Source organism: Plectropomus leopardus, chromosome 23, assembly GCF_026936395.1.
Source record: "Plectropomus leopardus strain MGB_pleo_1.0 chromosome 23, ASM2693639v1, whole genome shotgun sequence".
Classification (NCBI taxonomy): Eukaryota; Metazoa; Chordata; class Actinopteri; order Perciformes; family Serranidae; genus Plectropomus; species Plectropomus leopardus.
Genome location: NC_142198.1, coordinates 10142711 through 10154980, shown reverse-complemented (window position 1 = coordinate 10154980; position 12270 = coordinate 10142711). Strand labels below are relative to the sequence as shown.

At 40.5% G+C, this 12270-nt stretch overlaps 1 protein-coding gene across 1 annotated transcript in view; it reads right to left on the bottom strand.

Annotated features, from left to right (window-relative positions):
• Positions 1-12270, bottom strand: part of col25a1 (collagen type XXV alpha 1 chain) — a 166960-nt gene that overhangs the window by 43084 nt on the left and 111606 nt on the right. Inside the window, 4 exon segments of the mRNA XM_088073174.1 lie at positions 403-519; positions 1172-1243; positions 7677-7703; positions 10319-10345. Coding sequence (XP_087929300.1) covers positions 403-519; positions 1172-1243; positions 7677-7703; positions 10319-10345 — 243 coding nt within the window.

Below are 12270 nucleotides of genomic sequence, written 5' to 3'. Positions count from 1 at the left end.
AAAGAACTCTAAAAACACATCTTTTCACTCAAGCTTTTAAGTAGCTCTGACTTTCAAAAACTATTTTTTACTGCTGCTGTTGTTATAAGATTTGAGATTCTTATATTTTAATTGATTTTAGGATTTTTTATGATTTTTACACTCAGTTTTTTAAAACTGATTTTAAATGTCCTTTTATGCTGAATTGCCTTGCTGGCCTGTTTGATGTTCGTTCCATCTGTTTTCTTGTAATTTGGTGCTGCATTTTATGTCTGAAAGGTGCTATATAGATAAACTTTATTATTATTATTAGCAGTAGCAGTAGTAGTTTTAGTATAAATCATTACCAAATGATACACTGACTGAAAATTAATGCTCAATTTAATCAAACTTCCAAACTGCCAGGTGAAAATCAGTACTCACTGGAAGACCAGGTACACCTCTGGGCCCGTCTTTCCCTGTGTCACCTGGGGGCCCCCTTGGCCCTGGAGGGCCTGGTGGCCCCGGAGGCCCAGGTGGTCCAGCTTGCCCTTGATCTCCCTGTGTGGCAAAATAAAACATGTAAATGTCACAACTCTGTGATATTGTTGGATCCACTGGAGACTGGAGCCACTGCAGTTAAATGATAATGAAGAGAGAGTAGTGGAATGATCTCGTGGGTGGCTATGGGCTGCCTCCATTCATAACATGGAGGAGAGTTTGCATTTTGGGTCATATGGCTAAAACTAGCATACAAGATGGAGATGAAATGTGTCTGATTTACAGCTGAAACAGTAATCCCCTGAAATGCATGCATTCTCAAATGGACTTAATGAGAAGAATGGGGGTTGTGCAGTAGGCACCAACTGAAAAGTCACATTTGTAGAGTTCCATTAAACAGGGCGAAAATACACTGAAAATGTGTGGTCCATTATTATTCTGGATTATAAGAAACGCTAAAAAAATATTCAGCAATCTAACTAGCAGGGAAAGTGCTTTAAGTACTGCCAGGACAGTAATTCATTTTACCTTAATAAAACCTTGTTTTCTAAAAAGAAATTTCCATATTTCTCTTTAACAATAACAGAAGGAGTGTCAGAGTACTCATGACAGGTCTGTCTGAAGATTTGCATGCAAACTGCAGAATGCCCAGAGAGAAGTGATTCGGTGAGACTTGGCACGACAGAGAGACGAGTGAGGACACAGCCACTACCTTAATGAGCCGCCGCTTTATGAGCTGCTGGTCAGCGGAAAGAAAGCCATGATTGATCTTAGGGAAGACCATCTGAGCAGGTGTGTGAGGTCAAGAGGTCGTAGGTCAGAGGTGAGAGAAGGTTGAAGAAGCATGAGGTCCCAGAAGAAGAAGGAGGAGGAGGAAAGCAAATGCAAAAAGAAACAGATTTTGTTAGAAAGGCCTATGTTCATGAACCCCCGGTCCAGCGCCTTCACGGATGAGGGGGAGAAATCCACACTTCTCCAGCATGGAGGTGGTTTGCTTCGGAAGTCTGGGCTTTCTTACTTGGAGCTGGGACCCATAATTACCACTTCAGGGGTGCGAGGGCGCCACAGCGGGCTCGCAGTCCCTGGCAAAATGGGAATTTCTCCTCCTCTGTGAAAGCGCTGTCATCATCTTCATTGCGCCTGCTGCTAAGTCAGACCCCGGGAGCTGCACACACTGAAACCAGAGTGGTCGACCTTCTGAGTTGAGGTTCATTTCTAACCTTGTTCCTCCCAGTGCATGCATTTTTCTGCTAGTGTCCATTGGTATTAAGTGGCTTCATCCATCGCTGAAACAATCCCTAATCCCGAAGGCCAAATTGGTGGATTGAAGGATTTGTGGTGAACCATGGGCATGAGCTTTAAAAAAACATTTTGCCACTTTGCTCATCATCGAGTATTCCTCTCAGAGTTCCTTCCATTCATTTTAGCATCAATGGACACAAGCCAGACCATGTCTGCTTGTTCCAGTCGGCTACATATTACTGGGTTGTAAAAGGCCACCTTTGCTTTCAATGGGGATCCTGGCATGTAGCGTGGAACAGAAATCTCAAGTGAAAGACTGGTAGCGACAGTGGAGGAAGAGGATAACGATTGACTGGCTTTGATTAATTAGATGAGGTTTTTCCTGTGCCTAGTCTATCATCGGGCTTTAAGTAAAAGGCAGTAGACAGTGATTCATTTACTCCCAGTGTGTGCTGCGGAGGGGTCGGACTGAGCAGCTAGGCGGCATCACCACCGACAAACCTTGACAGTCAGGATCTGATTGCTGTGCAAAGCAGCCAGCGTAGGGAGACCAGGCAATCCCTAAAGGGACAAACAGCAGAACATGGCACAACACACGCATGACGTTCAAACACTGGGTGAACAAAAACAGTAAAAGGAGGAAGGAGATAAGCATCCTGCTTCTAAACATTCTTACGAATATGTGAAACAAGCTGTATAATATGTGAAATAGTGAGGATAATTCTTTAAACTGTCAAAAGCTGACATAAAACTTAACCGTAAACAATTAGTTTTGAGAACCAGGAATTTAAATTCAGACCAAACAAGACCAACAAAACAAGTCCAAGTTTATTCTCTACTGTGAAACTGTGTGTACAATGGCATTGGGACCATCCTTTGTCGCGTGCATGCTACAATGTCATCACCAAGTAACCATTTCCTGTTGTTTTCTCCCAAATATACAGACAGAACATTTGTTGGGATGATTATCATAAAACAGATTTAGAGCTATAGCATTCTGGTAAATTCTCGAACTGTGTTGTTCGTAGAGTTTTGGGGAACATCAAGGGACTGAGATGTTCACTGGAAATTCAATCAAATGGTTTCCAATTCCCTTGTCAACAATGGTCATGACAGATGTGATCCACTCATGAAAACTGAATAAAAGAAGAAAGCATCGGGCCCTCGCTTTTTTAAGAGGAGATGAAGGTTTATAGCTGCATGCTGACTTTAATCTGAATCCAGAAAGACTGAAATATCGTCAGCTAAACAGGGTTTAGGATGTTATACTCAAATAATCATTGACTGTCATCAATCATTCTTTTGGGTACATTGTCCATACTTAGATACATACATTTTATTGCATTGTACTGTTCCTGCATGCCTGCCAAACAAGGGCTTTGATAGTGACAAGTCTTTTACTGGCATATATCAGTTAAAAATTACCACTGAAACCTGAACTGACAGTTTGCAAAACCCCATTCGCCGAACAGCACTGGTCCAGTCAAAGCTTAGCAACATACAGACACAACAGCCCAGCTGCAAGAAGAAAATGATGGTGAGGTACGTTTCTGCAAACCAAGGATACATTATCATTTGTATGATTCACATTTATCATATAAACCTCTTAAAAATGGCACCTAGTCAAGATGGCTGCCCAGCAGCAGGTCATTTTTGAGACCAACAAATCTAGTTGTTTTTTATCAACCAGGAAACTTTTTTATCAACCAGGGTTTTTTAGCGACCTGTTGCTACATTTCTAGCAGCTTTTGTGACATGACATCAAATGTGAGCATTTTTGGCGAGTTTGTTACATTACCACTAATGTTTGTGCCACCAAACATGTTTTTAGTGACCTGTTGCTGCATTTACAGCTACTTTTATGTGGCACCAAACATGGGTGTTATTGGCGAACATTTCGTATTTCTAGTGATGTTTTTGCCACCAAATTTGAGTGTTATTTAATGACGCTTAAATAACATAAGTGACTCGGCCGAACACACAACCTTTTCCTAACCATAACAAAGTGTTTTTTGTGCTTAAACATAACCATATCTTGACCACAGAATTTTTGAAATGCAAAGAACTTGCTTATATGCTAATCAATCTACAAATGTAAAGTATCTGTGGTGTGCAAAAACATAAAACCATTTAAAAACATTTATTCCAGCAACTGGGTTGGGTAGCTCTGGTGGTGTTCATGGTACTGTAATCAGGGTGATACTCTTCATTTAAAGAGTTTAGAGGTTTAATTGTAAACTACATTATGAACTCTGCAAAAAGGGAAAGCTTAACGAACAGTATAAACTCAGCGAATTATTAAATGTAACAGTTTTTAGCTTAAATGCTCAGTCTATGGAAGAACATATAAAGATTGTAGCTTATTGGTTTCACAGTGATTGCACAGCCTCTTGTTTATCTTTATGCTGCAGGTTTTGCTTCAGCATAAATAACCAACCTGAACAACCTGATGAAAGCATTTCTCAAAGTCTGGCACACTAAAATAAACATGCCCCGTAAGAGATCAATCTTCCTCTATATTTGAGCTTAAGATAAAATCTGGTCTATCCAAACATGGCTTTGGTGCCATCTCTCTGGTTTTCCAAAGATAATTCAAAAAGCATGGCTCATTAAGAATATGGCTTTCAAGCCAGGCTGGTTTAATTCAGCCCTGCAGCAGAACACAGCAATACTCTTACACTGCAGACAATAGCCATGCTGTGTGTAACTGGGATAGACGTGCAAATATTTCTCAAGTTATTTGGAACCTCAAACATGTTGGGGACAAAGAAGGAAAACAAGAACTGGATTGTGGTCAGCTGGGAACAGACTTTACAGAGTCCAATGTAGTGTGGCGCATGTGCAGGCTGGAACTGCTTTCTGGGTTTTATCCTCCTTGCTTTAAGAATCATTTAGATACAAACGCTAATGGAGACACAGGTCGACAGCATGCTGACAACCTCACTGACCACTGTGTGTTTGAAATGCGTAAAAAGGACAAATGATAATCCAACTAAAAAAACATTGTTTGATCTATATCTGCAGCAGATGAGAGAAAGCGGAGGGAAGCTTGACTAGGTGTGGGTTAGTGCTCACCCTGCATTGCCTCTGCGCTGATGTCTATGTGTGAGAATGATAATGACATGGCGGTTGACAGAGAATCCTAACCATTCACAGATTGCTTTGTTTTGCTTTTCCTCTCCAAAACGGATGTTGGTTATTTGGTGAGGAGCTCTTTTGCTATGTATTCGCCTGCAGCAAGACGACTGCAACTGTAGTAAACAAAAAGCCAGATATAAGGACAATCAGCAACAGCCGTCATAGGACACTAGCCAGAACCAGCATCTCCCAGACCACACCAAAAACACAAAGCATCCCGAGCGAATACAGGCTGAGGCATATTCTGAATATCTATATGTGGAATAGATTACCAGTTCTGAGCACAGATGGCTTTAATACATTTAAGAGAGGAATAATACATTCATTTGAAGCCTCAGATTTGGCATCGATGTGATACATTCAATGTATCTCAAGTGAAATTCATTTTTAAGGCTTCTGATTTCACGTGTAAACAGTAGATTTTAAAACACTTTTTTTCACAACTGAGAAGCAAAATCCTGGAAATTACATAATTCATTTTGGAGGAACACTGCAAATTGGTCCAATCACACAATGTAAGGAGCAACATCCTGGACAAACTAGGGCAGTTTTGTTGTAAAATCTCAGGAATGTTTCCTCTTGCTGGAATTCACCAACCCCTTTGCCTGACACCTGTAGCTACGGCCATCCCTCAAAAAGACCACACACACCTTTCTTGGTGACACGTAGTGCCAGTAAATCCTGTTAATTATATCCCACCAGTGGTGCTCCAACAGTGACCACACATTTGTTTGTCAAAACTGGCCAATTTATTATTTGTTGCTTGGTTAACCTTTGGCGTTTTGGACATGGCCTTTGACCTTTAGGGCCAACAAATGGCTGACCCTGACATGTGGGGAACAGGCAGAGGAAGTGTGTGTCTTTGAATAAATTCTGCTGGCCATGTGGCAATTCTCACACTGTCTTGGGCCACAGAGGCTGGGGGGTCTTTAACTTGACCTGCTGAATTGACCCTCAAGGACACATACAAATTGCATCAACATGCAAACACAAATGTCCTTTAAAAGAGTCAAATCTGTTTGCATTTGATGTAATCTGGCAGGCTGTGATGTGTATAGGACATATTCTATTCTTGTTTACAAGTACCTCCATATGGCTTTAATAGCCTCTCTGCACTAAGTCAATACTGAGCATGAAATTAGCTTAATTTCCAGCCAGGTAGAGTCAAGGTCAGGCAGCACTTGTCCTGTTCTGCCTCCATTTATTAAGGAAATCTCTCTAATATTGTTCCACTACATTTACCTACTAATCTAATGTGCAAAGTCAATATGCCATTCTAGGGAGGTAATAGAATTTGCTGGTGACCTAGACTGCTTTCATGCCACTGTAGTCCTTCATATGTGACTGTGACTCTGTGTTAATTTGTACCTGTTAAGGGACAATTTTGCTGTAATTGGAAGTTAATGAAATGCTTTATTGAAGTGGACAGTGTATATATTTACTCTACAAGACAAATAGGGCCTGGCTGGTCCCTGTTACAACTCTGTCAGCCAGGGTGCTGTTTTCAGATTGTAAATCATTCAACTGATAGAGACAGATGACTCCATTTCCTAGGTTAAAAGGGTACAAATTATGGGCAAAACCCAAGAAATTCTATCCAAATGGAGAAAATTTACTCCAGTAGCTTAAGAGCGAAAATATTTCCTTTCTTTCCTGCCTTTGCAACTGTAACGATTATCCAATACGTTTATATCATTAAAAATTAACAGGATATCACAGAGCTGGAAATGTATTTGTAGATCTCATGAAAGTGTGACACCACTCAGAAATCCTAAATCTCTGCAGTTGTAATTTGAGGGCTGCCAATGTGTAACATAAGATGTCTCACTTTGAGACCACTAATCAAATTTCGCAAGGGAAGGTCACTTGTATTGACTTCCAAATCATAAGAAACGCAATGCTTTGACGTGCAGAACAGCCCCGGAGGAGATCTGACGAAGGTAATTGGCAAACTACTAACGTCTGGTTGGGCGCCAATACAGAATTGGGATCAGATCCACTTAAGAGATGGCTGGTGTTCTGGTGACAAGACAAACCTCTGCGTTGTTGTGTTCTCTTGTCCTTGTGCTCCAACCTCAACGTGCTCCCTGCCCTCATGGAAATCAATTACAGGCATTTAAAGTGACTTCGTCTCCACACAATCTACTCCTGATGACGACAGCAGATACAGAGGACGTGAAAAACTGTGTGTGTATGTGTGTGCGCATGTGACCCCGGTTAATGTAATTTACTTTAAACAAACCTGTGCTGTGCCTTTCAAAAAGGGCTCATTTTTTAACCATTATTTGAGAAAAATGAGGGCGCGCTTGCTGCTAGTTGGAGATAGAGTAATTCATTTCAGAGTCTGTCAAGCACGAAAAAGCACTCACATCGTCATCATTTAGAAGCTGAGCTTTTATAGAAATGTCAAACTACAAAGCTGGAAATGATTAAAGCTCTGAATACGCCATGTCACGTCGAAGGATTGAAGTGAATCACGAGTAATTATAGAGACAGAGCTAGTTGGCTTTTGATTATAGCTGAGATTGAGCAGATATTTTCTGCTGATGGGCAAAAAGCTTGCACTCATGTTCAATTTGAAGACAAGAGGTAAAAAAGAAAAAAAAAGTCTTTGCATCGCAAGAAATATATCACCCTGAGCTATCTTGCACGTTTGCCTGCCCGTTCTTGATGTAGAAATAAGCAGTGCTGAAATGCTTATTGTGTTTGGCCAGATGGGAAGAACACTATCCCAAGAATTTCATGCATCTCAAACCTTTTGCCCACAATTCTGCTGGGGGAGACACACACAGTCACATTCATCAGCTAATCACAAGAAGTAAGAATAAACCGCATACCCGTGGTCCCTGGTCGCCTTGATCCCCCTGTGGAAGGCAAGAAAAAGAATTTGTCTTGAAATGCACGAGCCAAACACACGAAACACAAGTACAGCACTAATAATGAGCTGAGACTCACACTGAAATCACTGAAACATAATGCAGAACACATTGATAAAGAAAAATAATACAGGAACCCTCAACTATTCATTGTGGTTGAGAGTAAAATCACTTATGATAACATGGACTGACATGGATTGGGTATGAGAGAAAGAGAAAGAAAGAGAGCAGTAGTGTGAGGTTTGGTGGGTTTGGTGAGGGAGGGGGGTTGAGTGTGGGCGAACTGCATTGCCAGGCCAGATTTTATGCCCCAGAGATCTTTGGCTTTCTGCCGTCTTTGGGGGTAGATGTCTGTGGACGGAGCACGTTCCTGAAGGAGAAAACGTTTGGTTTCAAATCAACCTGCGTGGCGAGGACTGTGGGTTTATCACATTAGAGTGAAACCGAACCAAAAGTACACTTTTGTTTGAAACAACTGAAGGAAGACCAAATGTTGGACTAAATTATAACCTTAATCCGTCTAGAATCGGATAACTGAACACCCTTAAACCATCTCATCTGATGCTCTCCCCTCTCCTGTTGGCTGTGTTACAATTTAGCCACAGCAGTAAAATGAGCCAAACAACTTATCACACATGGATGGGAATTTTGCTCAAACAAACTTCAATGTAATGCCTGAGCGATTTCAAATAAAACAGCTCTGGGGATTTTTGTAATTTTTCATTGGGCAGTCGTTCCAGAACCGGATTTAACGGGGAAACTGTTGTGAATGGCCACACTGATGCATGCTGTATTCGTCTTGGGTGGGAGAAATGCACACAGTTGTTTTTCATTTCATTAAACTGCAGATGAAGTGGTTCACATGTGAGACATGAACATGCATCTAATCAGCAAGTCTCTGCTATTCACGACTGTCATAACAAATGCCCAACATTCATCTAAATCTGGTTTTGTAAGCCATGCTTATGGGTTGCATTTTCTGCTTTGAGGGGCACCAAATAAGAGATCACGCTGTTGATTCATTACATTGGTCAGTGACAACAACTGACGTCATTCCACACCCCACATGACTAGAAATCATCTGTTTCCAAAGAGTGCGACTTGATGCAGATGACAACTGTGAACAGTTTCTCTGTGTTTAACTTTAGCTCTGGTTAGCACTCTCACGCTATTTCATTTTATGTCTTCTATTTTACTGCGCAGTAATCCTTTAAATATTATAAATTAATTTCCAAATTGTTGCTCAGTTCATACAAAATATACCAGTAAATGCCTACTTTATCCATTGATGGCCTGTAAAATAGCACAGATCTTCCCTGGCAGCATTTTATAAGTATGCACTTGTTCCCATTCTTTGTGAATAAAGGGACCTCATCAATTTTGGTGTGAATCAAGGGATGTCTTGGTTTTAGTCTTTCAAAGCACAGCCATGGGCACACATTTGTCCCAGAGTCCAGCAGACTTATAAAGAGACAGTGTGGTTATTTTGCATGCCTCACTGCTGTTTTATGGAAGAATGCTCAGTGAGGCATTTGAGAGTTCCTACTTGGGCTCTAGCTTTCAGTCATTAATGTTCTGCGCTGTGGATTTGTTAATGACAGGAGAATTTAAATATTCAGGATGACTTGAATGAAAATTTCTGCTGCAGATGCAGAATGACACTTTTAATGGATGGATTAACAATGACTAGAGTAAAAACAAAGATTTTTTTTTACTCTCTTGACCTGCAAAAATGCATGATGGGCTGCATATTAAAGACTAAAACATACCCTTTCTCAAAGTGATAGTTTGACATACTGGAAAATAAACATTTTCACATACTTACTGAGTTTTATATGTGAAGATTGACACCATTCTCATGTTTTTATAGATATGAATCTGCTTTGAATATTATCACCCGATTGAATAGGCATTATCAGTGCTTATCAGCTTCAAAGATATGGGTTTAAACAAGCCAGCTACACTTACAGTAGGTTCAGAAGGCGCTTATCAGCCCATTAAATGGCTGTTTAAGGTAGCATGGCCCTATTCTACCTCTTACATTTATGTTAATTGTTACATCCCAACTTTATATGACCATAGTAAATATGATGGGAGCAAAGGAAGAAATCAGGTGATGTAGGATAAAGGGAGGACATTGAGGTGGATTGATGGGTCAAACAAACACAGGACCGTGTCTCTTGTGAAACCAAAAGTCAACATTGACTTATTTAAATAGATGTACGTAATTTTTTTTACATCATATTACATTACATCATATTACATTACATTATGTAATGTCACATTATGTGCTGATAACATTCAAAAGGACCATCTGAGGTGTTAGAAACAGAGTGAAACATCTAGTGTAACTTGACAAATTTCGTTACCTTTGGACAGAACCAAGCTAGCTGTTTTCCTCTGTTTCCAGTGTTCGTGCTAAGTTAGGCTTATCGGTTGCTGGCTATAACTTAGCGTACAGACATTAAGGTGGTGTTGACCAACTCTCGCAAGAAAGCGAGTCAGCACATTTCCCTTTAAAAATTGTCTTTAAGATGCTGAGTAAATAAAAAAGTTAATAACATCAATTAATTTATCATATTAAGTTAAATAACATTACTCACCTTTTCACCCTTGGGACCCGGAGGGCCCTACAAAGAGAGAAAAAAGCATTGCTTAAACTTTTTTTTTTACAAGACAGAAGGCAAGGCAAACTATAGTACATGTCGGTTATTTGTAATCAAGATGCAATACATGACAACAACTGTAAAAGCAGGGTGACCAATCTTGTTAGCCAATAAACAAACATGAACTTAGAGAGATGGTGAAATCATAGGTAACAAATTGAATTTTGATAAAACTAACATTGTGCTTTTTTTGACATCTCTCTCAGCATTTGATTAAAATGCCCTGTCGCAGACTGGGAAGCGGTACCTTATGCATTGTAGACGGCAGGGCTTATATAAACATACAATTAAAACCAAAAACAGGCCCAAATCAAGCCTGTGTTTACATAGAGGATCAAATCCAGCAATCTCCAACCAAGTATTGGCAAGCACATTGTAAAAATGTGCCCTGAACAAGAGGAACGCTTCTCTTTTTTTTCTTTTTACACAGCAGTTTTTGCAAGGCAGTTTTTGCATCCAACTTCTGTCAGTCAGCAAGCAGGGGCTCTTGGGTGGGCTCTGTAAAAGATCATGAGTGAAGTGGAGGATTTGACAATGAGGTGTGCATCCGTATGCTCGAGCCTAATGAGCTTGTGCCCAGAAACACTATTTTTAACAATCAAGTTGAAGGATGAAGCCTTCTACACTGGGCTCTCTTTCTTCCTTTGAGGTCACACTTTTGGAAAAATATAGGTTTGGGAAAATCAGTCTTAGATCAGTGTCAGGAAAGTGACTAACTGACCACCCGCTTAGCAACAATGTTCCTGAGCTCCTGCAGAAACAGGAAAATGATGCTAACCCGTATTTCAAATGAAAAGCTATTTGTCAAATAGATGTTTATAATCCAAGTACTTAAGCAAGATGAAGTTTATACTGAGAACAGATCTGAATCTTCCAAGGTTTGGGGAAATTGTGCATCTCTTCTAACTTTGTCATTGATCTTATAAGTGCTGAAAAAAAAAATATGTCCTCAGGTACGAAGAACAAGTTGCTCAGCTGTCACTAGAACAACTATGGTAATAGCCCTGTGGTGGTTACTTTTCTAAGCCAATATCGGTCAAGCGTGGTTTGCTTCCAAAGATATGAGACACAGACAGAAAGAGTATGCTGACACTAATCCATAGATTGATGACATTAGCGTAGGACTTGGTCCACAGACTCACAGGAACAGCCTCCAGTGACCCACAAATGCAAGCTTGCAGACAGAGACAGGCTTCCACTGCACTGGCACACAATAGCACAGTCTAAAACTGAAATGCTCCAGAGGTAGTCCAGCATCCTCAGCCAATTTCTACCACGCTGCTCTGGGGAAAGTGAGTTGTAGCCTGCTCAGCGCCTTTGGACATCATTATTAATGCACAGTAAACTATCCATAGCTTTCTGTTTATGTATCCTAATGCATGTTTTCCAAACTAGATCTGCATAAGGCCCAATTTTTCTTGTTCCTGAGGTTATGAACCTGGTCAGTGAGCTTCTAGAGTGCATCATCCTGTTTATTCAAATGTGAGGCAGCTGTGTTCGCTTCAACAACCGCAGACAAAAAGCTGATGGGAAATGCAGCTACAATACATAGACATCTAAAGAGGTGGTCCTGCTGCTTACTTGTATAGCCATACAGAGAGCCACAACACACTTGTAAATACAAAATGCGCCATTATGAAAACAATGTTTCCGATTGCGGTTCCCTGGGGGGGAATAACAGAGGCAACATATTGGAATCAAATGTGACTTTTACTTTTACAACGATGTAGATGCATTCCAGCGAGGCTAAATACGTCTCCAGCATGTTCCTGAAAATGGAAGGCAGCTACAGAAAATCAGTGCAGGCTTTTTGTTGTGAAGGAAAATTGCCTTTGGACAATAGAAGGTTATTGACAAGCTGTTACTGCAAACATATGAATGGCTGTAAC